Below are 26,297 nucleotides of genomic sequence, written 5' to 3'. Positions count from 1 at the left end.
TCTGCCCTAGCTTGCTCTATGCCCAGGTCCCAGAGTGGTAAGCAAAATACCTAACATCTTGTAGAAGCAGCACTGACCAATCTGAGGGCAGCTTGCCTTCACTGGAGGTAGGGCCTGGAGGCTTCCTGGGTGTCATAGTTTACCTTTTCATCACTGGACCATGGAGAGATCCTGGGCAGGAGATGGATTCCAGTGGGGGTCAGAGCAGACAGGTGTGCTTGCAGAGACAACTTAGGACAATGGCTGTTTACCATCCAGTAGAAGTATCTGTGTGTGTGTGTTTTAATGTTTATTCATTTTTGAGAGACAGAGTACCAGTGGGGGAGGATCACAGAGAGAGGGAGACACAGAACCCGAAGCAGGCTCTAGGCTCTTAGCTGTCAGCACAGAGTCTGATGCAGGGCTTGAACCCATGATCCATGAAATCATTGTTTGTTTTTGTTTTTTAAAGTAGGCTTCATGCCCAGCACAGAGCCCAAGATGGGGCTTGAACTCATGACCCTGAGACTGAGCTGAGATCAAGAGTCGGACACTTACCTGACTGAGCCACCCAGGCGCCCCAGTGTTTGAGTTTTTAACACTGGTAGGGCCTGACCAAAATGTACAACCTGATTATCAGTTCTGCCCACTTCCCCTCTGTCTTCTCAGGCTTCCCTTTGTTCACGTCCTTCCGTAAAACAGTCTAGAGCTGGAGGTGACACAAGGATTGTGTGACCTTTTTGGCAGATGATAAAACTGAGACTCTTGGGAGGCGATGGAATTTAAAACAATGTAAACAGATTAAACAGTGTAAATAAATTAAAAACGACGTTGGACGGTCACACAAACCTGAGTAGGACTACTGGTTTTGCAGCTGGGTGACTTAGTTCAACTACTTAACCTCTCTGAAATACTGTTTCCTGACCTGCAGCTTTCTTCAGTCTGCTAAAGGCCTTCAATGGATTACACCTGTAAGGTCACCGGTGCAGGATCTGATTAAGAAATAGTAGGGAAGGGCGCCTGGATGGCTCAGTTGGTTAAGTGTCCATCTCTTGGTCTTGGCTCAGGTCATGATCTCTGGTTTCAAGAGTTCGAGGCCCGCGTCAGACTCCAGGCTGGCAGCGTGGAGCCTGCTTGGGATTCTGTCTCTCTTCCTCTTTTTCTGCCCCTCCCCCCACTCATGCCATCTCTTTCTCAAAATAAATGAACTTTTAAAAAATTAAAAATAAGTAAGTCGTGGAGAATAAGTGGGAGCTGAGTAGAAGAGGACTAAAGTCAGCAGGTGACAGTGAGAACAGAACTCGTGTCTTGATTTAGGGACCACCTCTTATACTCTCATTGACATAGACTGCTACAGTCAACACACTTTTAGGGTTTCTGAGAGCCCACAGAGAGAAATAAGGGAAGTTCCCTTTCCTAGGTTCAGTTCTGTATTTTCTGACACCTTGAGCATGAGTAGGGGTTGGGATAGATTAGTGACTTCTCCAGTTTCAGGCTCTGGGGTGGAATCAAGTTAGGATCTGATTTGGAAAAGTTAGGGCACAGAGAAGGTGTGATCTGACCTTCAAGGATTTATTCACTCCTTGACTTCCCAATTACTGATCGCAAACTTCAGCCTAAAAAAAGGTGCAAGGCTCTGGAGATAAAAGTCTACTAAAAAAGGTGTTTTTCAAACTGTGGGTCCTGACTTGTTAATGGGATGGGAAATTGCAACCAGATTTGAAAAAAATAAATAGAATATAAAATACTACAGTGCAGTTGTACATACAAGGATAAGTACGAGGTCAAAAAATTTTGTTGTAAACATGTGTGTGTGCTGAGTCATGATTTAAAGCATGTTATTGTGGATTTGTGGCCAAAAATTTTGCAAGCCCCTGCATAGGAAGGTGAGCTTCAAGAGTGCAAGGGCCTTGTTTTGTTTTAGAACAGTGCCTGGCATTTGTTAAGCGTTTCACAAAGAGGCTGAAGGAGTGAATGTCTAACACTACGCTGCCTTCAAGATTAGAGTCAGACATACAGGAAAAGGTGAATATAGGCTTTTCGATACTAGTCTTAATCTGAGCATTAAAAATGTCTTGCTCAGTTCCATCTCTGTACTTGCACATTGTTGGCATATTTTAAAATGAAAGATGGAAGGAACACCTTAATTGCTGTCCTGAAGGATGGCATCTTTGCTCACCAGGAAAATGAGGTTAGAGGCGAAACACCGATATAGAGAAAATATAGACAAAGCACCATACAGGTCACCTGTAATAAGTGCCGAAGTTAAGGGCAGGGCCACAAGCACTCCTTGGGGACCGCGGGCGTGACAGTTTTAGTGCTAGCTGCTGTGGGGGACGCGCGGCAGAGCCTGCATGCCCTGCCTTTTAGTAACAAAGAAAGGACACAGAAGTAAATACTGACAGCCTGTCGGTGGAACAGACAAGGCAGCGAAGACTGGACTGAGAGTCTACCACAAAAAAGGCTAGATGACAGCTGGACTGGCAAAATACACCTTGACCCAGCTGAAGCTTAAGCTGGGTTTCCTAAGAGGGAAACTGCGCGATAAGCCAAGGTTTGGGGAGCACATTTCAGGCCGGTAGAGAAGTAAGTAGCAATCTATGCCCTTTGTGGAAAGGCTGTTAAGGTGACGTGACCTTGAGTTGCGGCGCGTAGGTGGAAAAAAGTTCCGGGGAACAGTTTCATGGTCCTGCCTCCGAGCGCCCAAAAGAGAAAAAAAAAAAAAAATCCTGTTTTGAGACAATACCTGTATTTGGTTTTCTTCGCGTCTTGGGACGCGGGTGGGGGTTGGAAGACAAGACACAAGGGGCGGAGCCAACGCGCGCGACGGGCGGGACCACGCGAGCCCTCCCTCTAGCTACTGGAGGCCGGGCAAAGGGGCGGAGTTTCCGGTAGCAGCGGCACTCAGGCGTCGGGTGACGCTAGGCGGACGAGTCGTCACGTGACACGGAAGTGACTACGAACAGGAAGAGGACGAAAAAAATAACCGTCCGCGACGCCGAGCCGAACCGGACCAGCAGCCACCATGAACAGCAAAGGCAAGGACAGGGGGCGGCTGGGGCCGTCGCGGGGAACAGCGCTAGCCTGGAGCGAGCGGGCCCGGACCCCAGGGTCGCCAAACGCCAAGCTTGGGGCGAGCTGAGCCTCGCTCCTGGGCCGGCTGCAGTTCCGGGGGCTGCGCCAGAAGCCTTCGTCATCCCCGAACTACGGCTGCTCGCTCCTCCCGGCCCTTTCCCCCTTAAACTCTGTGGCGCAGTTTGGAGCTGCGGGCTCGGGTGGAGGGGTGGGGGGTGGGGGGAAAGGCTTGTCATGATAGGCATGTGCAGGAGCAAATGGGGAGCTAGAGCAGGGATTTGGGCAGGCCAATGGAGAGCCAGCGGAGGCGGGGCGCCGCGCTCCGGAACCAGAGGCTGGCGCCCGGGCTTAACTAGTGAGGTGCCGGCGCTGGTGGGCGGGCCCGGGGGCCAGAAAGGTCTCTTTCGCCTTTCCCTCCGATGGAGGCCTGGACTTCTCCCGGCTCCTGTGATTGCCCTAGTGTTTATCAGAATACGATCCTTTGTTGTTCCTCAGGACATTTACCTTCTCTCGGGTCTGAAGGTTCACTTCCACCACTCACTTTATTTGGAAGTCGACCTTGAGTAGGAAATCGGTGGGGTAAATAATCGTAGCCACTGTGACTCAACGAGGTCTTGGCCAGTTACAACCAGGCCTATGAAGACCACGGGCAGGATAGACCGTTGGTACATTGGCAGGCACGGGTGCCCAGACCTGCCCTGCATTGTGAAAGAAACTTGGGCCCAGCTAGACTTTCCCTTACACCAGCATGCTAACGGGAAGAGCGCCTTCCTGTCGATTGAGAATCCAGCATCTTCGGGTATAGGCCGGGGAGAGGGTGCAAAGAGAATGCTTATTTTCCTGGTTCCGGAAATCAGGCCCTCCAGAGCAGTCTGTTCCCACATCTCCTGCTTGTTGCCGCTAGGTTAGCTACCCAGTATGCTCTGCCCCATTTTGGTGGTTCTGTGTGATAGGCAACATGCATTTTCCCCCACCCCTTGTCTTCCAGGTCAATATCCGACACAGCCAACCTACCCTGTGCAGCCTCCTGGGAATCCAGTGTACCCTCAGACCTTGCATCTTCCTCAGGCTCCACCCTATACTGATGCCCCGCCTGCCTACTCAGAGGTGCTCCCAGTTTACTCGACTTGACCTGAATACTCTTCGGATCACATTTTCAGCCCTGAGCTAAGCCTGACTTCACATATTTATTTACTCTCCACAAACAGGAGAGAGTGCTGCCATGAATAATCTGAAACCCTGTATACTTCAGCAGTTTCTTTTGGGGTTGAGAATGCATTATCTGATTATATCTTTTGGCACAGGCTGAGGTTAAGAAGATGAGTGTGTGTTCCTTGAGTCTAACATTAGCTATAGCAGGAAGCGATCCAGGAGAATATTGAGTGGCAATGGAAAGGCAGCCTGTGTAACTTAGAGTGTAATCTACCTAAGGAGAATTAAGAGCTCTAAAATTGGAATGTCATGAAGTAACATGTGGCCTTCTCTTCTGCCTCTTGTAGCTCTATCGTCCGAGCTTTGTGCACCCAGGGGCTGCCACAGTCCCCACCATGTCGGCTGCGTTTCCTGGAGCCTCCCTGTATCTTCCCATGGCCCAATCTGTGGCTGTTGGACCTTTAGGTTCCACAATCCCTATGGCTTATTATCCAGTTGGTCCCATCTATCCACCTGGTTCAGCAGTGCTGGTGGAAGGAGGGTACGATGCAGGTGCCAGATTTGGAGCTGGGGCTGCTGCTGGCAACATTCCTGTGAGTATGACCTTATCAGAAAAACTCAGCTCTTGTGTCTTTTAACTTTCTGAAAAGATTACACATTCATCCTTTCGCCACGCCTGGGCAGTAGCTGTGGTATTGGTGTGAGTACTGATATCCAGGAGTCAGGTGTGAGGGGGCAGGAGAACTGTGGCAAGTCAGTAGCATCGGGCACATTCCCTGGGGTCTCAGTTAACCAGATTCCTTTGTTTTCCTGTCTTAGGAGTGCTGTCTGCTGCTCTTTCTGCTTCATTCTGGTACCGGGCTAGTAATACTCCTTATTCATTCCATAAGCATTTACTTTGAATTTGCCATAATCCCTATTAAGTAGCATTTGGAAACATACTAGAGATTTTAGTTATGTTTCCTGCTTCGCTCCCCCTTGCATAAGAATTAGAGCCCAAATGGCTCTTGCTAGGGCCAGCCACTCAAAACCATATACTAGAAATGAGGTGGGAATGCCTTTGGATGAGTGGTAGGCTCTTTCCTGTTTGCATCTTTGGGTTCACAGAAAATCCAGACCTGCTTTACAATCCAAATTGGTGGCAGAACTAGCTCTAAGATGTGATTGGTCAGCATACTGCCATCTTCTTAACGGATCCCGTTTTCACCTGTGCCCACTTCCCTCGTCTCAGCTGCCCTATGCCCAGTCAACCTTTGTGTTTTCCTTTCAGCCTCCACCCCCTGGATGCCCTCCCAATGCTGCTCAGCTTGCAGTCATGCAGGGAGCCAATGTCCTCGTAACTCAGCGGAAGGGAAACTTCTTCATGGGTGGCTCAGATGGTGGCTACACCATCTGGTGAAGAACCAAGGCCACCTCTGTGCCGAGAAAGACATCACATACCTTCAGCACTTCTCACAATGTAACTGCTTTAGTCATATTAACCTGAAGTTGCAGTTTAGACACATGTTGTTGGGGTGTCTTTCTGGTGCCCAAACTTTCAGGCACTTTTCAAACTTAATAAGGAACCATGTAATGGTAGCAGTACCTCCTTAAAGCATTTTGAGGTAGGGGAGGCATCCATTCATAAAATGAATGTGGGTGAAGCAGCCCTAAGGATCTTCCTTGAATTCCTCTGGAGTAATACTGTACCATACTGGTCTTTGCTCTTAGTAATAAAACATCAAATTAGGTTTGGAGGGAACTTTGATCTTCCTAAGAATTAAAGTTGCCAAATTATTCTGATTGGTCTTTAATCTCCTTTAAGTCTTTGATTTCTATTACTTGTTATAAATGAAACGCATTAGTTGTCTGCCTTTCCCTTTCCATCCTTTGCCCCACGTCCCACCCTCAACCCTAGTTTTCCAGTTCCTTCCCGCCAATCTCCATTGAATCAATGGTGCAGGACAGAAAGCCAGTCAGACTAACTTCCTTCTCTCCTTGCACTTCTCCCCACTTGCCATCTTTTAACTAGTCTTTCACAAGGATCCTCTGAAACCCCTTCTGTGCCCCAAGCACGGACCCCATCACTTCTGTTTTTTTGCGTCTCCTCAGGCAAAAGTGGAGGGTGCCTCTCGGACCCTCCTTGTAGGCTGTCTCTTCATCCGTGAACTAAACCCAAATTTGCTTCGGTGCCAGAAAACCTGAGAGCTGTATTTGAACAAAGGGTATCAATGCAAACTGTACTGTAAACAAGTTTGTTTAAAATGTCGGGGCAGGGAGGGGGCTGCATTTCAAAAGCCTGATGACGTTAGAGCCAAATTAGGGGACGTTTTCCCATCCAAAAATTGGTCACCATTTATCGTCAGAGTATCTGATGTAGGCACTCACGGCTCCCAAGAACTCCTAAGCTGGGTTAATGGGGTCATATTAGGAATCCCTCACTACAAAATGACTTGAGTCCAGTGAAATCTCATTAGGGTTAAGAATATTTCAGGGATCCTTAATATTTTGATTTTTGTTTTCTGAAATTGGATTTTATTTTATTTTATCTTATAATTTCAGTTCATCTAAATTTTGTGTTCTGTACATGTGATGTTTGACTGTACCATTGACTGTTATGGAAGTTCAGCGTTGTATGTCTCTCTCTACACTGTGGTGCACTTAACTTGTGGATTTTTTATACTAAAAATGTAGAATAAAGACTATTTTGAAGATTTGAATAAAGTGATGAAGTTGCATTACACCTCACTTCAAGGATTCTTTACTCAGCTTGTTTTTAGGTTTCTTCTCTATATATCTTATATTCCACCTAAAATTCAAATAGGTACTGTTGTCATTCTGTTGGGTTTTGTTTTGTTTTTTAACGAAGCCTTTGAAATAAATGCAGGAGTGTAAGGCCAAGATTTGACCATTTTCATGAGTCCCGTTCTAGATGTTTTCCTTTTCTTTATTTCCTAAGCTCTTTCAGATTTTTAGAAGCCTGTTATGCCAGAGGTATTCAGAACATAAACTTAAGGGGGCGCCTGGGTGGCTTAGTTAAGCATCCCACTCTTGGTTTTGGCTCAGGTCATGATCTCATGGTTCTGGAGACTGAGCCCCAAGTCAGGAGCCTCGCTGACAGCGAGAAGCCCGCTTGGGATTCTCTCTCCTCACTCCCTCTCTCTCTGTTCCTCCCCTTCTTGCTCGCTTTCAAAACGGGCTTGAGCTCACCTGATGTAGAACTCGAACTCATGAACTATGAGATCATGACCTGAGCCAAAGGCAGATGCTTAATGCCTGAGCCACCCAGGCGCCCCTGAGAAAAATGTTTTAGTATAACAGTTTTTGTTAAGTTCGGGGTAACCTTTCAATTTCACCAAAGTTCTGTGTGGAGAAATACTGAAAGCAGATTATCAAGACGGATTCCTCAACTCCTGGGTCTTAACTGTGGGAGGAACAGAGTTTGGATGATGGAAGCAATACAATTTATAGACTTCAAAGGAGATTTAGCTTAATTCCAACTAAACAGTACCTGGGGAGCCAGGATTCCTACTGAAACACTGTATCTTTTAAACACCTCTAATTTTGGGGACTAAGATCCAAGAAGCTTCTCTGGGCTTGATTCAAAGGACATTGGTGGGTAAAATGGTAGGGAGGTAGTTCCTGGTGCCCTCTCTGTATACATAGAATGGGTCTGGGAAATTCTGGCCCTTTCCAGGATGGAAGGTAAACCAACTCATCACCCCAGGGATGTTTCTAATGACACTCCTCTGGGACAAGCTTCCCACCACCATTTTTGTTTCAATCTTGTGAGATGGTTCTGGAACTTCTGAAACTTCCCTGGGGTTCTTACTGCTTGGGAGAGAACATATGTAAAAGAGTTAAATAAGCAAAAAAAAAAAAAAAAAGCCTGGGGGTACCCGGGTGGCTGGGTTAAGCGTCAGACTTCGGCTCAGGTCACAATTCCGCAGTTCATGGGTTTAATTAAGTAAGCCCTGCATGGGGCTCTCTGCTGTCAGCACAGAGCCCACTTCGGAGCCCCTGTCTCCCTTTCTCTCTGCCCATCCTCTCTCTCTCTCTCTCTCTCTCTCTCTCTCTCTCAAAAATAAACATTAAAAAAAATTAAGTCTGGATAAGTCAAAATATAAAGGTAGTTATTTCTTGCACACGAGAATCGGATTTCTATTATCAATAAACATTTTTAATTGTGAAAAAAATAGTAGCATCAGTGTAAGGTTGTTGGGGAATATGGAAAGGAAGAAGGCTCAGGAGATGGAGCACATTCATCAGGAGGTGAGGTCTCCATAGTCTGTCCCTCCTGGTCTGGCCTTTTACTGTGGTATCCAGAACCTGGCAAGAACTAGTATGGACACTATCTCTGCACAGGCTGTCAACTAGTTGACCAGGTAAGGGATAGGGGAGCAGCCAGCGACTCTTAACTGTCCTTCCCTTCGACCTTGAAAACACTGAAGATGATTGGGCACATACTCATGTTGTCGGGTACAGCTCCACCTTCTTGGGCAGCCACAGAAACCCGCTATATTAGAAAGGCCTGGCTAACGACATCATGAGCAGTTTCCTCTGTGTCCCTGGTGTCAGTGACGCTGGCATTCATTTGGGCATGTGTCCTAGAAAGAGCTCAGGTTTGCCTATATCGATCAGTGCTGCTCACTGGTTTCAGATAAAACTTGCGCCTAATAAATTAAATAGCGTGTTAACACCGGAGCCTGGATAAGCTCCTTGGGGCCCAGGAGTCATTAGATGAAATATTCCTCCTTCTCCCTGCCCTTGGCTGAGTCACTCTCCATTTGGAGGATGGCGCTGGGCTCGCCTTCTGCAGGTTCGTAGGTGACGTAGCTGCCTTTGTTCTTGTACAGGTAAAAGAAGATCAAGATCACGACCGAGAGCAGGGTGAGGAAGACCACGGTGATAACAACTTGGAAAGGAGAGGGAAAATGCAGACATGTTTCAGGACTGAGGATGTCTCAGCAATTCACGGGGCCCCCTGAATTCAGCGATTCCCTCACTATTTATAAGCACCCTCACTATTTCTAAGAACCAGCGTTCTAATTAACCGGTGGCCACTTGCAAATCCATATTCCCCAAGTCCAACTTCCATGGTGCATGACCCCCGGAGTACCTTGGTACTTAAGCTAAGGACACAAGGCTTTTGATTTCTGACAAAACAACTCCCTCTCAACCGGTTCCTGATGATTAGGATAGAAACAGGAAGGAGGGAAACAGGAAATACCTTATCCCAAGAGGAAGGCATTTTAAAACCCACAGCCTCCTGCAGGGATTTCTCTGATCCCTCCCATCCTCTTCCTCACCCACTTGACAAACCACACACATCCTCATCTTTCCCCGCATAGTGGAGTGTAGCGCCCGTACGCGCTTACATCTGTTTGTGGCCGCTTCCCACGTTTACCGGCAGTGTCTCCTCTAAGAGTCTTTTACAGCCTTGCGTGTGTGCGTGTGTAAGATAACCTATGTGCCCAAACGAGCCCATTACTGGATTTGGTCTCCAATCTGTGGTGCTTTCCTGCATAGGGAAAATCCTAGTTCGGCCACTGGGTTCCCCATCTGTGGAGTGAGATAGCCGTGGAATTCAAGAGGTCTCTCGGATTTGGCTCAGGGCGTTTGTTACCTGCTATGAGTGCTGTGCTGGCCTCGGCTTTGGGGGACAGGGCTTCAGTGGCCTGCAGGATTGGGGTGGTCATCGGCTCTTCTGGAAAATTTAGAAAAGTGAAAAGGGAAATGGGGTGAATTCTTCTGTCCTAAAACATACATCCGTCCTTCAAATTTTACCACCCCACCTCTTCCCTAATAAAGTAGTTATCATTCAACTCCTGTAGTAAATCCGTATAGAAAAACCTGGAGAAGAGAAGAGAAAATAAACTACCATCCAAAGACCATGAACAAGTTGATGGGTTTCTCTCTGCCTAATATAGTGGTTAAGAGTATGGGCTCTAGAGCCTAAATGATGAGGTTAGAATCTGAGCTCTGTCCTTTACTGGCTGTTACCTTCAGAAAATTACTTACCCCCCCCCCCCGCCCCGCCCCCCTGCATGTGTCAGCTTCCTCACCTGCAAAATGGAGATAAAAGTATCTACTTTATAGGCTTGTTGTGACAGGTAGTAAGTAACTCAATAAAGGTAAGCTATTGTGGGGCACGTGGGTGGCTTAGTTAAGGGCTCAGGTCATGATCTCACAGTTCATGAGTTCGAGCCCCGCATTGGGCTCTGTGCTGACAGCTCGGAGCCTGGAGCCTGCTTCGGATTCTGTGTCTCTCTCACTCTCTGCCCCTCCCACACTTGTGCTCTGTCTGTCTCTCTCAAAAATAAATGAGTGTTAATACATGGTCTTACAAACTCTTTGTAAACGTTATTTTAAAATAATGAAACGAATGCTCCTCTCTTATTAAAACCCTTTCCTACACTTCCAGAGTAGGCCCTGTAATTTAAAAGGTTCCAAAACAAGGCCTCTCCTACCCTAAAATACATCTCCTACCTCCTCCTGCTATTGTTCTATCCGTCCTTTAGAGCCTGAAAGTCCCGCCACTAAGGTCATTACCTAGGGTGGGAACACTCAGAACTACAGGTCTCCAGAAGTCCCTTTTAAGTGTTTATGCGGGCAGTCAGGGAGACGGAGCCCGTTTAGTTCTCGCCCCAGTTAGCATTTTCATGTAGGGATTTGAAGAGGCACCAGGTTCAGTTAACTGCAGGACAGAGGTATCCTGGGGAAAACAGGGGGCATTATTCAATATTCATTCAATAAATAATAGCAGCACTCATTAACTGCCTACCCTTTGCCAGGTACTGTGCCAGGCACACTGGAGATGCAATGGTGAGCAAAATGGTGTCCCTTCCCGGAGCCTACCCTCCACCATGCCACGGTTCACAGTTAATGACTGCGATACATGAAACAAAGGAAATCGCCGGGCACTCGGGAAAGCATGTGACTTGGGCTTGATCTAGTCTTCCAGCAGGCGCAGCCTCCACAGGAAGTAAGATTTGAGGTGGGAGCCGAAGCAGGGGTAGGTGTTTACAGGGGAAGAGGGACAAGAGGTGGGGCACATTCTAGGCAGAGAAAAGAGCCCGGGTCAAAGCTCTGAGACAAGAGCCGGTGCGGCTGGACCACAGGGCAAGAGCGTGACTCCTGTCTAATGCCTGACACCTGCAGGTTTCCATTTAGGGCAAGTGTAATGAAGTCACCAGTGGTGGGCCTGGGAGCCTGGGAGCAGTGTTGAAAGGGGCCAATGGTGGTGAGGGGTCTTGTTTTTACACAGGCCAAGAAGAGGTCTGATGAACCTGGTCTTGCAACAAAGCAGAGGTGAGCCGCCTACAGCACCCCGCCCTCCCCACGCCAGGCCAAACCCTTCTCCACTATTCTCCACTCTTTCTTTAGGAATGGATAGCTCAGCCACTCCATGGCCTTGGGCAAATGGTTACATCCCTCCCATTCACTCAAGTGCTCTAGTGTTGCTGATGGGGGGTGACATTAACCAACTTTGCAGGGTGAGGGTGAAGCCTGAAAGAGCTCGGAAGTGTCACAGAGTGCTTACTACTCAATATATTATTTAAGGTGACTTTGTTTATGTGCTCAGTGATTAAAAGCTGCTCTCGGTTGGAACCCTGCACCGACAAATTACTAGGTGACCCCTTAAGGAAGTTACTAAATCTCTCTGAGCTTCAGTTTCTTGATTTCCAAAATGGGAGCATGGTGGGCAGCTGGTGAGATGGCTCCAGACGATCCTTGCCACCTGGTATTTATACCTTTGTGTAAGCCCCTCTCCCTGTGCGTGGGCTGGACCCAGAGACTTCTAACAAACAGAATACAGCAAAAGCGATGGGATGTCATTTCTGATAGATGCCCTGAACTTACCCTCCTGGTCAGACTCTGACTGCTGCCTCTTAACATGTACACTTTCCTCCCCCAAACGTCCCAGGGCTGGCTGCACTCCTTTGCACTCCACCTTCTAGAATTCTGTACAGATGCTCTTAGTTTTGACTTTCTTTTTCTTTCTTTCTTTCTTTCTTTCTTTCTTTCTTTCTTTCTTTCTTTCTTTCTTTCTTTCTCTTTCTCCTTCCTTCCTTCCTTCCTTCTTCTTCTCTCTCTCTTTCTCTCTTTCTTTTAAGTAGGCTTCACGCCCAGCGTGGAGCCCAATGTGGGGCTTGAACCCATGACCCTGAGATCAAGGCCTGAGCTGAGATCGAGTTGGACCCTTAACTGACTGAGCCACCCAAGCATCCCAGTTTTGCCTTTCCTAAACATGAGAAAACATAAGACATACAAAAATCCCTGAGAAGAACAGTTTATGTACAGAATCTTAAGTATAAAAATTAAGAGGATTCCGTTCAATCCACCAACAGCAATTTACTTTGCACCTCCTGGGTACCTGAGGCAGAGTCATAGATGCTGGGAAAGGTGACAGTGATGAGGTCAACCAGGGACCGGACCATGGAGCTCAATCTCAGTGAGGGTTCAGAGGACAGATACATAGGACTCCCTGGAAAGAGAGTCTGGGGCGGAAGATGATTCCTATTTGGGAAATTCTGCAAATGATCCCGATTATGACAGCTGCTATTTCCTAAGTCCCTGCTTTGTGCTGGGTGCTTTATATACATGCTTATTAATCCTTACAACATCAATCACTTCCAAGTAGGTGTTTTTATTTGCTAATGTGGACCTGGAGGCCCTGGGGGAGTTAAGTGACATGAGTCACGTCACACATGAAGGAACAGTGCATGGAGCCAAGCTCTGAATCCAGGACTACCCGCTCCAAAGCCCGAGCAAGGTATTTACACTAACACTTCCTACTACCCTCCTTTCCTCTTTTTTCGAATAGTGAAGGAGAGGAGGAGATCATAAAAGGTAACCATGAGGCAGCACAAGAAACTTTCCAGAAAGTTCAAGGGTTTAAAAGATACGGATAAAGGCGGAAGAAGAACCAGCTGGCCACAATCAACGACACACTGTGGTGTCACAAAGAGTGCATCCTTAAGGGCAACTGGTAAGCGGGGAGTGAAGTCAGCATGATGTGGGAGCCACATTGCTTCATATGCAACCTCCCTGACTTTAATGTTGGATGTGATCAGAGGCAAGCTGGCTACAACTAAAGGGTACATTTCAGCAACAGACCTTCACAGACAGAAGATTCAACAGAAGTGCCTTCCTTGGATGCCGTTCTTGGTCGGTTTCCATTTACGCAAAGCCATCTGGTGAGGCAGGAAGTACGAATGAAGGAGGTACAAAGAAATTTACCTCTCTATGAAGACAATGGATTAATGAAGAAGGCAGACCCAACATCAGATTTTTACTTCTGATGAAAATGGTCTCTTTTGGAAGTGAAGGCTCTTGGGAATCTACTTCTAAAAGGAGGAAGCACACCTCTCAGGAACAAAGGCTCATCCATTTTGTTGCATGTGTCGGAATTTCCTTCGTTTTAGGGCTGAATAATGGGACACAGGAAATTCTGACACGTGTTACAAAATGGATTCCACTTATAGGAGGTACCTAGAACAGTCAAGTTCATAGGGACGGGAAGTAGAATGGTGGTTGTCAGCAGCTGGGCAGAGGAGGGATGGGGAGTTGTTGTTTAATGGGTACGAGAGTGTCAGTCTGGGAAGACGAGAAATTTCTGGAGATGGATGGTGGTGATGGTTGCACAACAATGTGAATATACTTAATAGACATAATATTGTAAATGTTATGTATAATTTTACGATAGTTTAAAAAACCCTTTTCTTTATACAGTTTACATTCTGAGAAGGGGAAGATGGACAATAAACTAAGTAAGTTAAAGATATACTGTATTAGATGATGATTGGTGCTATGTAGAAAAAAAGAGCAGGAAGGGGGTTGGGGCTTGGCCTGTGGATAGGGGTAGACGGAGAGTCTTCCTGATAAAGTGACTGGAGTAAAGACCTATGGAAGGCGAGGAAGGCAGCCGGGCAGAGATCTGGGCAGAGGGAACAGCAAGTGTGAGGTGGGGGTATCCACAATATTGGAAAGCACTGAGGCTGTAGAACGCTTGGCATGCGTTAAGGCATGGCATGGAGGTCATGGTGGAGGGGGGGGATGCCAGCAAGAGGAGATGGAATTAAAGGGGCTGTATATTTTGGCTTTTTCAGTGACTGAAATGAGAACATTTAGAGGTTTTTGAGCAGGGACTGGATTTATATCTCAAAGCACTGCTTTTCAGCCTCTGTGGTGCATAAGAATCTCCTGAGGATCTTGTTAAAATGCAGATTCTGATTTGGTGGGTCTGGGGACGGCAGGGGGGTGGGGTGGGGCTGAAATTCCAAAGACCATACTTCTTCTTCTTCTTTTTTAATGTTTATTCCTTTTTGAGAGAAAGTGTTCAAGGGGAGGGGTAGAGAGAGAGAGGGAGACAGTGGATCTGAAGCAGGTTCTGCACTGACAACAGAGAGCCTGACTCCTGGAGGCTCGAATTCATGACATGAACTGAGCTCATGAACACGATTACATGACCTGAGCCAAAGTCTGTCGCTTAACCAACCGAGCCAGCCAGGCGTCCCCAAAGACCACACTTTTGAAACAATGAGACCACCATGTTGTGAAGAAGCCCGATGTAGCCCACAGGAGGATGAGAGGCTCCACGTGGGGAAACTGAGGCGCCCCACGCTCGGCTGACAGCTAGAAGCAGCTGCTAGATGTGTGAGGGAGCCTGTTTTGGACCTTCCAGCCAACTGAAGCTGCGGGAATGGGCACAGACAAAACCAGCAGAAGTGTGCCAGCAGTCCCACAAAATTGTAAGAAATAATAAAATTGTTCTTATTGTAAGCCACTGGTTGTTGAGGTTTGTGATGCAGCAATGGGTAACTGAAACAGAAGCTGATTTTTTTCTTTTTTTTAGAGCCCCAACGTGGGGCTTGAACCCACAACCCTGAGATCAAGGCCTGAGCTGAGATCAAGAGCCGGACCCTTAACCAACTGAATCCCAACCCTGCAGGTGCCCCCAAACAGAAACTGATTTTAAAGGATCCCTTTGCCGTGTGGACAAGGGGCTGTGGGAAGATAGGACAGGGGTAGAAGCAGGATGTTGTACCCTCCCCAAGGCCACAGCTGCATCCACCCAAAAGGGGTGACTTTTTCTACTGGCTTGAAAGCACTGACTGGGTCTAGTGGCAGCCCAGTGAGAAAGTGGTGGGATTCTGGCAAGGGTGACGGCAAGGTTTTGGGACTGAGTAACTGGAGGGCATGGTGTCACCCGAGATGGGAAGCCTGTAGGAGGAACAGATGTGGAAGGGAAGATCAGAATTCAATTCTGGACACGACTGCTTATTAGACATCCAAGTGCAGATGTTAAGACTGGAATTTTGGGAAGAGGTCTGGACTGGAGGTTTAAAAAGTCAGCATATTAAAGCCCATGAGAGTGTGTGAGATCACCAAGGGAACAAGTACCAATATGCAGGCCCAAGGGCTGAGCCCACAAAGGAAAGAGCAAAGGAGACTGAGGAGTAACAGCCAAACAGATCAGGTACTAGCGTTACTGGGTTTGACCACGCAGGGCTCACATGTTGTCATGACCCGGACAACACAAGCTGTAGTGAAATCTGGCGTCAAAGGCCCTGGTTTACAGTGGATTCAAGGAAAGAAAAAAGAAAAAAAAAAAAAAAAATGGAAGAGGAGGAACTGGGAGCAGAATATAGATAAACTTTTTCCTGTAAATATGAGCAGAGCAATGGGGCTGTAGTGGGAGGGGGATGGGAGTTCAGGGTTTTTGTTTATTTTTTTAAGGATGGGAGAAATGACAGCATGTTTATTTATGGATAGGAATAACTCAGAGAGGGAACAGCTGGTGATACGTGAGGGAGGAGAGTGGCTCCAACCACGTCCTTGACGGGGACGGGACCCAGTGCACAGAGAGACTGGCTGGCTGCAGGAGGAGCAGAGATCTGGCGTCACTGACACGCACGGGGGCAGGCGGCAGGTGCGCGGGGGCGGTGGGAGCCTCTGGCAGTTCTTTCTAAGTTTAATTTGCTCAAGAAAATAGAACGCAAGGTCATCAACTGAGAGTGAGGATGGGGACTGGAGTTTAAGGAGAGTTGAAAGGTGCGGTAGGAGTAAATAGCCTCTTATCACAGAGCATGGGTAAGACTGTTTCTAACATCCTGCGGAGTAGTACAGGCTGGCTCTAAGGTCTAAGTGGAGAAGTGATTGACCATCAAGAAACGAAGTGATGCACGTGTAACCACAGGGTCTTCCGCTAGGATCTGACCTCGGTTCTTTCTGAATTGATACTATTATGTCAAACCACGCCGGTTCTAAATTTAAGGTCCCTCTGTAATTCAAAATAAGTCGTAAGATAGGTATAAGAAAGTTCATGTAATTCAAAATATGTCGTAAGATAGGTATAAGAAAGTTCAGAGGCGCCTGGGTGGCGCAGTCGGTTAAGCGTCCGACTTCAGCCAGGTCATGATCTCGCGGTCCGTGAGTTCGAGCCCCGCGTCGGGCTCTGAGCTGATGGCTCGGAGCCTGGAGCCTGTTTCCGATTCTGTGTCTCCCTCTCTCTCTGCCCCTCCCCCGTTCATGCTCTGTCTCTCTCTGTCCCAAAAATAAATAAAAAACGTTGAAAAAAAAATTAAAAAAAAAAGAAAGTTCAATATCATTTTTCCCTTGATAGTAACTCTGCCTTTTTTGCTTGCCTTGTAAGACACTGCACGGTAAATCCTTTGCAAGATCTTTAGGATCTTTTTTTGGTGATCTGCTTTACTGGTGCCTTCTACACGAGCTTAGTGTGGAAGGGCTCAGTGCCCTTTGGGTAAAGGCAGACTCCTGCAGGCCCAGGGAAGGTTCCACAAATTTGTGCAAGTCTCCAAGCAAGAAGGGCAACCAGTAAACTGATGAACAGAGAGATTTCAACTGACTGCAGAAATGGGCCAAATTGAACAAGATGAGAATTCGACAAGAGTCCTTGGTCTTAGGTTCAGCAAACCAACTACTCACGAAGAAAGAAGGGGGGCGCCATGGGTTAGCGGTAGCATATATAAAGACTTACAGTGAGATCAGTGGAAAGCAACTGGTACTAGAAGGATATACCCCAAAATGGCAACAAGAGTGATAGCTAGGTGGTGGAATTTTCGATGATTTGTAATTTCTTCTACATGCTTTCCTTTATCTTCTCAATCTCTTACGGTGATAACTACAGTTGATCCTTGAAGAACACAGGTTCCAACTGCATGGATCTACTTCTCAGGAGGATTCCCCCCCCACCCCCAAATACAATATAGTACTGTAAATGTATTTTCTCTTCCTCATGATTTTCCTAATAACATTTTCTTTTCTCTAGCTTACTTTACTGTAAGAATACAGTGTATAGTATGCGTAACATACAGAATATATGTTCTGTGTATGTGGGTGTGTATGTGTATATATATATATATATATATATATATATATATATATATATATACACGTTATATGTATATACAATCGACTGTTATTGGTAAGGCTTTTGGTCAACAGTAGGCTATTAGTAATTAAGTTTGGGGGGGAGTCAAAAGTTATACATGGATTTTTGACTGTGTGGAGGTTGGTGTCCCTAATCCCCATGTTGTTCAAGGGTCACCTGTTCTTTTACAATCTTAAAAAAAGTTAGGAGCGCCTGGGTGGCTCAGTTGGTTAAGCATCCGGCTTCAGCCCAGGTCATGATCTCACAGTTCATGAGTTCGAGCCCCGCACTGGGCTCTCTCTCTGCTGTCAGCAAGAGCCTACTTTGGATCCTCTGTCCCCCTCTGTCTCTCTTCCCCTTCCCTGTTCATGTATTTTTTTTCTCTCTCTCTCAAAAATAAAAAAAATAAATAAAATAAATTTTTTTAACTTGCTGTCATCTTAGGCCCCCGTTAATATAAATACGGTCTCTAATAATGGAGGTAACAACGTGGACCTACTTTGTGCCACTCTTAGACTGCAGAGCTGCATCAGGGTGTGACAATTATGTGGTGAACAGCCAAAATAATGAAAGGCTTGGAAACTATCAGATAAGGAAAGCTTCTAAGACAAAGTCCAGACAGAACCCTTAGGGAGAGCCCAGAATTTGAATGCTATCTTCAAATATGCCGACGGATGGCCTGTGCAAGAGGACCACTGGCGGAAACTAATGGGAGAGAGAGGTCTCCCCCACCCCCCCGCTGCCACCGGGCAGGAAGACCAAAACGGGTCACATGCTTCAATGGGGTACTGGAGAGAGAATTTTAGCACAGAATGGGTGGGTGAACTAGCTGACCCTCAGGAACTTTCTCAGCCTTAATTTTGGAATTTAAAAAAAAATTTTTTTTTAATGTTTATTTATTTTTGAAAGAGACAGAGCACAAGCAGGGGAGGGGCAGAGAGAGAGGGAGACACAGAATCCGAAGCAGGCTCCAGGCTCTGAGCTGTCAGCACAGAGCCTGACGCGGGGCTGGAACTCACAAACCTTGAGATCATGACCTGAGCCGAAGTTGGGACACTTAACTGAGCCACCCAGGCGCCCCAATTTTGGAATTTTTATAAAGTGAAAGTGTTCCTTTAGAATTTTCTTCGAAATCAAATTTCTGAACTGGTGAAATCTCAGTGAAGTCTCTAGTTTAGTTATCAGGATTATACCGATGTTAATGTGTTGGTTTTCGCAACGTGCCATGGTCATGTAAGATACTGACATTAGGAAAACCGGCTGAAGAGTACATGGGAACTCTCTGCATTATTTTTGCACCTTTTCTACAAATCTAAATTCCTCCAAAATAAAATGTTTACTTTTTTTTTTTTTTTAAATCGAATTTTGAACTCCACTCCACTAAAGGTCATGGGGTATCCTAGGTGCTAATGAGCTAGGGTCTTCAGGCTTCAAGTGTCACAACTGTAACCTATGGGGGTGCCTGGCTGGCTCAATTGGTAGAGCCTGTGACTCTTAATCTCAGGGTTTTGAGAGACATAGGGAGCAAGCGGGGGAGGAGCAGAGAGAGAGGGAGAGAGAATTCCAAGCAGGCTCTGGCCTATCACTGCAGAGCCCAAAGACGATGTGGGGCTCAAACTCACAAACCTCGCGATCATGACCTGAGCCCAAGTCAAAGAGTCAGAAGCTTAACCGGCTGAGCCACCCAGGTGCCCCTTAACCTCAGGGTTGTGAGTTTAAGCCCCATGTGGGGCATGGAGCCTACATAAAATTAAAAAAACAAAACTGTAGTCTATATTTGCACTTTATACATTATAACATACATTATTTTCTCTCCACCCCACGGTGGTGATGTAAACAGGGTTGGTGTTATCATCACGTACGAGCTCAGCAAACTGCATCAAGCAGCCCAGAGTTACTCGGCAGTTGGCTGAGTTGGGCTTCAAATCTATCTCCTTATTTCAAGGTTCTTTCCACCGCACAGTACCAGCTCTCCAGGTTCTGGAAACATCTCTGCTCTACTCCCAGCTAGCCATTTTGTTTACATGTCCACTGGGTTTGGTTCCTGGAGTTTTACTGCAGAACGGAAAGGGTGTTCACTATAGCACTGTTCGCAAGAGTTGACACATATCTGAATATCTATCGGCAGGGGATGATTAAATAAATTACAGGCCATTCATTCTGGAAACACTATACAGTTGTTAAAAGGAACGTGGTTAGATCTGCTATTACTGACACAGGATATACGGTTAGATGAAAGAAGCAAATTGCTAGGGCAGTAATGTGTAATATGATTACGTGTTTGAAAAAAAGTAAATTAAAATGAAACTACAAACGTACACACACACACACACACACATACACATATGTCTGCGTATACACCGAAAAGGTCTAGAAGTCTACTCCTTAAGTGGCATGTCACAGCTTTTTTTAAAAAAATAATTTTTAAAATTGTTTATTTATTTATTTGGAGAGAGAGACAGACAGACAGACAGACAGACAGAGCGAGCACCAGCAGGGGAGGGGCAGAGAGGGAGAGGGAGAGAGAGAATCCCAAGCCGACTCTGTGCTGTTGCCGGGATGCGGGGCTCCATCCCACGAACCGTGAGATCACGACCTGAGCTGAAACCAAGAGGTGGACGCTTAACCGACTGAGCCACCCAGGCATCTTGCATGTAACAGCTTTTTAATGAAAAAATAAACAACAGGGGCACCTGGGTGGCTCAGGCGGTTAAGCGTCTGACTTTGGCTCAGGTCATGATCTCAAGGTTTGTGGGTTCGAGCCCCGCATCGGGCTTTGTGCTGACAGCTCGGAGCCTGGAGCCTGCTTTGGATTCTGTGTCTTCCTCTCTCTCTGCCCCACCCCTGCTTGCACTCTGTCTCTCTGTCTCAAAAATGAATAAACATAAAAAAAAAAAATTAAAACAAAAGAAAAAGGAAACAACAACCAAGTAAACTTAAGTTCAGGAAGCCTGGCAAAAAAAGGGGGTAAATGGCTTATAGCTTTCCTACCATCATCTCCTGTTCCTACCCTGCTTCTCTCCTGTCTCCCTGTCCAAATAAAGGAATAATGATGTTACTCTCTTCCTTCCCTTCTCAGACATGGAAGGACTGTAACACCATTTTTCGTTCAGGCGGGAGGCTTAGGGTACAGGACCACAGTAAGATTTGAGGCTCCACCCAAATCCTAACCAACAGCAAATGAACTTCAAGATCTATTTTGCCTATTTACCCTTTTTTGGTTCTTGTTAACCCAGATACCTGTCGGTTTCCTTGTGACCCCTGTTTCCAGGCTAAATCTCTTATCACTGAGGCATCAGATCCTTTGCCACTTCAGTTTGCCAACCTACTTATTTGCTCTAAGCTTGCCCAACAAAGGGCGGCTCCCCCAGTTCTCCTTTCTATGGGAACCCGCCCTGGAAGTCTGCTCCCTTTCTCCTTCCTTCTCTTTCATGTGCCTGGGCCAACGGGGTGGAGTGAGACTCTGAGAGCGATGTACGATGGCAGAAAAACCACAGGCTTTGGAGTAAACCAGACCTGGCACAAAATCCTGCCTCGGCCTTTATTAGGCACATGACCTTGGGAGAATTTAATCTCTGTACATTTCTTCATTGCCCCGAACGTCAGTTTTTGCTTCTCCAAAATGAGAATAAAACCTGTTCACAGGGCTGTGAGTAGGAATAAGCAAGATGAAAAAGGTGGGGGGTCTAATTCAGAGTGAAGACAACCTAGGATGTGGCTGTGTAATTAGGTGGCACAAGAGATGGGCTTAACCTGGCGCAGGGCAGGGGGAGACACAGCCCACAATGCCAGTTTCCACTCCACCCTGCTTTCAATAGGGCGGCTTGTGTGCTGGGCACAGCAGGCACAATGCCTAGGGTCTACAGTACTTTAGGGGCCCATCAAAGTGTTTTCTGAGGATTTTAATTGTAGCGATTTAAATTTCTTTTAAAATCAGAAGAAAAAAATGGAATGTTAGGTCAAGGAAACTGTCATATTGTTATATCAATCAATTATTAATTATAAATATAAAATAATGGTTTCATTATATCAATATTGTGTTCTTCTTTATACCAACACGGTTGTAAAACAATTTTTCAATTAGCAATAATCACACCTTCAATATCATAGCGTTGGCTGTGATACAGCCACTATGCAAGCTTAAAAACTACAATTTTATATAAATGTAAATATATTTTTTAATGGAAGAATGGGCTCACAAAGGCAAAAGTACCAAGGGCCTCTGAAAGCCATAACGTGTCCTCACTTTCAACACTCCCAAAGGATCTCCTTTAGGACATCTTTATAGATTAGGGAAAAGGGATGTGAGGCGGCATAGGTGGGGAGGCGGGGAAGCCACAAGCAAAACTCTCAATTATCCCATCCTTCAAAGTACAAGCCCTCCCCCTGTCTGTGATTTCCCTGTCCCTGTCAAGGAACTTTTGTTTGCTTGAACCCCATGAATGGGGGGCTGTATGATACATCCCAGAATACCACTTCATTCATGTCGCTCGTTGGGTCAAGAATACAAATATAAAACTCAACGACAACCACAAAACCAGCCAATTAAAAAACGGCCAAGGACTTGAATCGACATATCTGCAAAGGAGATATGCAAAAAAAAAAAAAAAAAGAAGGAAAGAAAAGAAGAGTGCTGTTAAGGATGCAGAGAAATTGGAACCTTTGTGCGTCGATGGTAAACAGTATGGCCGCTCCTCAAAAAATTAAACAGAAACACCACATGATCCAGCAATTTCACTACTGGGAATGTACCCAAAAGAACTGAAAGCAGGTACTCGAGAAGTCATTCATATTCACAGCAGCCTTATTCACAGTAGCCAAAAGGTGAAAGCAATCTATTGATGGGTGAATGGATACACAAAATGATGTATCATATATATATGTATAATGATGTATGTGTGCTATTATTCAGCCTTAAAAGGAGAGAAATTCTGACACATGGTGCAGCATGGATGAACCCTAGACATGTTAAGAGAGTCAGACAGAAAAGGACAAATATTGTATGATTCCACTTACATGAGGTACCTCGTCAAATTTCTACAGATAGAAAGTATATTGCTGGTCATTAGGCGCTGGAGGGCAGGGCAGTGGGGGGTTATTGCCTAATCAATACACAGTTTCAGTGTGGGAAGATGACAAAGTTCTGGAGATGGGCCGTCACGATGATTGCACAACAGTGTGAATGTTAATCAGTATTTAATACCACTGGGCTACCAAAACGTGGTTAAAATTGTAACATGTATAGTATCTGTATTTTACCACAAATTGAAAAAAGGAAAGAGAATTTACCCAGGTCTTAATTCCTCAGTTAGCTGCCCAAGCATCACTTCTTTTCCCTCGGGGAGGTTTATTCTCACGGTCCTCTGCCCTCTCCTCCAGAACACCGTCCAGGACAAATGCAGTCTTGGTGGTTTCGCACAAGGCACGAACCTGATCCGGAACACTCACTGTGCCCTTCTTGCTGTGTACAAACCTCATCGATTCTTTAAGCGTAAGTACTCCATTCCATTCCCCACTCACAAAGCCTTTGCTGACCAATCTGGACTCCTAGCCACTTCTCCCTTTCCTCATCTCTCACTGGACAACGAACATTGTGAATAGTGCGCATCACCAGTTACAGAGGACACTGTCTTAGACTTCCCTGGGGTTGTCACATGTCACATCAGTATAGTAGATAATGTCGGTCCTAATGACGAATGAGGCTGTGTATATGAAAACAAAGGTGTATAGACCAACCAAGGTTTTGTTCCCCACCCCCCCACCCTAAATGAGTACACAACGAAAACACAATCAGTGACTATCTGATGGTTTGTCTGGCTCAGCTTGGTTACGGAACAAAAGGCGGGGAATCTGTTCTCAGAGTGAGGAGAGGTGGATCCCTGCCTGCAAGAAACAATGGGTTTTGATCCTGGACCGTAGCATCAGAGGAATGGAATTAAAAAGCAGGCAGGGGCACCTGGGTGGCTCAGCTGGTTAAGTGTCCGACTTCGGCTCAGGTCATGATCTCACGATCTGTGAGTTTAAGCCCCACATTGGGCTCTGGACTCTGGGCTGACAGCGCAGAGCCTGCTTGTCTCCCTCTCTCTGCTCCTCCCCCGCGCTCTCTCTCAAAAATAAACAAATATTTAAAAAAACAAAACAAAAACAGACAGAATTCCTTTCCAGGAAAATGTGGGTCTCTAACAAGCACTTGTTTGTTACCAACGTTACTGAATGCTTACTAGATATGAGACACTGTTGCTAGGTGTTTTATATGTGGTATCTCATAATAACCTCGCAAGATAGGCACTATTTCCCCCATTTTACAGATGAGAAAACTGGAGCTTTGAGGGTAGATCACTCACTCAAGGTCACAAAGTTTTAAGTGGCAGTGTCGGGGACCAGCCCAGGTCCCCGCGATTTCAGATTCAAACCGCACCAAAGTAACCACTCTGGTTGCCCTCTGGGCCTTCCAGGCCCTTTGGAGGTGAGCACGGAGATCTGGGCTGAGGCCTCAGGGAATTCCAGGCCTGGGCTGGGGGTAGACGAATGTCTCTACCATTAGTATTAGGAAAGGCCTTCACCTACCTCCTGGAGAAGGCGTGGTTAGCAGGCTAGTCATCGCAGCAAGTGGAGAGAGAGCAGATCTGTGGGAAGAGGGACAAAGACGGCATGAGGTGGATGGGCCCCTACCTGGCGCTGGAGAGCCTTTGGAGCCAGGTTTTCGTGGGTCCCTTCCCTCATGGGGCTAGTCCTAAACCCTTCTCTTTGGGTTTCCCTGAGCACATCTTCGGGCTGGAGCTACCAAGAGCAGAGCCGAGATCTCTGGTACTTGGCGGACGCTGCCTTTGAACGTGCCACCCCGAGATCCTTTCACTCGGCCACCAACCACATTTACCTAAGGGATCTCTCCCGGCCTGAGAAAGTTAGGCGAAGGTATGCAAATTAGCAGCGCACCCAGTTTCGCCCGGCCACAGGCACGGGCGCTCTGCGCTTCGCGAGCCTGGCGGCTGCGCCCAGCCGTCCACTAGGGGTCAGGAGAGGGCCGGGAGGGCAGGACGCACCGGCCCCCCCGCGTGGGGGCAGGGTCGGGGCCTGGGGGCGGGGAGCCAGGCACCAGAACGTGGAGGTGAGGGGCCTCAGTCGCCTTCGGGCCCGTCCCCGACCAGCCGCCGTCGGGCCCTGGCCCGCTCTCCTCAGTCGTCCTTTCCCCGTCACGCTGCGCCGTCCGCGCACCCCCTGCCGTACCCCGCCCGCCGGCCACTAACGCCGAGCCCCGCTTGGCCCCGCGCGGACGTCGGGGCTGGCGCGGCGCGGACCCGGCGACTCGGCCTCGGCCCCGCCCCTCCAGCGTTACCGGCACAAGGCTCCCGGGGCAGCCCGCGGCGCGTGAGACCGGCCGTCCGGGGCGGGCGTTTCCGAGCGGCCGCGACGGGAGGCTCCGGCCGCTCTGGGCTGGCGTCGCGCCCGCGGCCGACGCGACTGCCGTGTGCTCGCGGCCCCCGGGTTCGGCCGGGCCTCCCGCCCTCCCCAGGTGCCCTCCTCCGCGTGCTCACCTTCCCAGTCGGACGGGCTGCCGCGGAAAGGGCCCGGCGCCGCTCCGCGCGTCCTTTTGAACTCTCCGGGGGGCGGGAACGGCGGAGATTCGCCGAGGGCCGCCGAGGGACACCGAGCGGGAGGAAGCCGCGGACCGGGGCGCGGAGCTAGCTGCGGAGGCCGGCCGGGAGTGGGGGTGGGGGGGCCGGCCGACTGGGTGGGACAGGAAAAGAGGAGAGAAACCGCCCTCTGCAGGTTCCCTCTGCCCGCCCGGCCGCCGCTGCTCCCCCGGGAGGAAAGGCTGCTTTTCCTCGTCCGATTGTCACTTTCCTCTCCATCCGGAGCCGCTTCCTCCCTCGTCCCGAGGCTCCAGACGGCGTGGGATCGGAACTGGGATAACTGAGATCTGTCCGCTTTCCCCCGATCGACGGAATTTGAACTCCCAGCAAACGCGGAAAATCACGTTTACTTGCGTTTGCGTATCGTTTACGTAAACAGGTCCGCGTCCAGAAAGCTTGGAGCTTCCCGCGGCCGGGAAGCCGGGAGGCTCGGAGGGGGAGGGAAGCGGGGCCCCATCCGGATCTTCCTCCTCTGACATTCTTCCGAGGCTGTGTAGTATAGAGGGTAAGAGCGTCACGGACTTTGGATTCAAACGGTCCCAGCGCCGCGGCTTGTTAGCTGTATGACTTTTGGGCGAGTTACTTAACATCTCTAAAATCTGTTCTCTCATCCCTGAAATGAAGCCATTTCACGGCCACACTTCTAGCACCTGGTAAGAATATCAACCTGTTAATCAGTGCCACACTTAAGCCATCTTGACTCACTTCTCTGTGGCAGGAAATGTTCTCATATTAATGAAGTCAATGACTAAGGATGTAATAGTATAAACACAGGCTCTGCCATCTGCCCTGCTGTGTGATCTTGGACAAGCGACCTTGGTTTCATTTCTCCATCTAGGGCAGTACCTCTTTCTTGGAGTTACTGGGGGTGGTGGAGGATCGAATGTTAATACACCTAAAGCATTAGAACATTACCTGGCACATAGTAAGTGCTCAATAAATGGTAGCCATTTTTATATTGACTTCCTGCTTAGAACTCAAGTGGTTTATTCTGCCTTCCATTCCAGTGATACAGACTTCCTTGCTTCCTTATTCCAGTGAGGAGTTCTCTGGTTTGGAAATCAGTATTTATATACACTGAT

At 47.5% G+C, this 26,297-nt stretch overlaps 2 protein-coding genes across 3 annotated transcripts; one reads left to right on the top strand and one right to left on the bottom strand.

Annotated features, from left to right (window-relative positions):
• The first annotated feature begins 2,884 nt into the window (after positions 1 to 2,884).
• DAZAP2 (DAZ associated protein 2) lies at positions 2,885 to 6,933 on the top strand. Of its 2 annotated transcripts, none has more exons than XM_019419383.2 (4): positions 2,885 to 3,017; positions 4,043 to 4,161; positions 4,554 to 4,722; positions 5,477 to 6,933. In XM_019419383.2, exons 1-4 carry the CDS (start codon positions 3,005 to 3,007, stop codon positions 5,797 to 5,799), a joined length of 624 nt encoding a protein of 207 aa, XP_019274928.1. In that variant the 5' UTR covers positions 2,885 to 3,004; the 3' UTR covers positions 5,800 to 6,933. The 2 variants fall into 2 exon arrangements, with proteins under 2 accessions (XP_019274928.1, XP_019274927.1); XM_019419382.2 differs by having other exon boundaries at positions 4,554 to 4,799; positions 5,477 to 5,721.
• A 1,405-nt stretch (positions 6,934 to 8,338) lies between these two features.
• On the bottom strand, positions 8,339 to 25,418 carry SMAGP (small cell adhesion glycoprotein; the record flags this gene model as incomplete). Its single annotated transcript, XM_019419384.2, has 4 exons — positions 8,339 to 9,100; positions 9,812 to 9,892; positions 24,149 to 24,207; positions 25,117 to 25,418. Coding segments are annotated over 4 exons (621 nt in total), but the record flags the coding sequence as incomplete, so codon positions are not given.
• Between the last annotated feature and the right edge of the window lie 879 nt (positions 25,419 to 26,297).

The sequence above is a fragment of the Panthera pardus genome, unplaced genomic scaffold (genome assembly GCF_024362965.1).
Source record: "Panthera pardus isolate Hobbes unplaced genomic scaffold, ASM2436296v1 HiC_scaffold_6, whole genome shotgun sequence".
Classification (NCBI taxonomy): domain Eukaryota; kingdom Metazoa; phylum Chordata; class Mammalia; order Carnivora; family Felidae; genus Panthera; species Panthera pardus.
The sequence above is the reverse complement of the archived record's forward strand: the minus strand, read 5'-3'. Positions and strand labels throughout refer to the sequence as shown.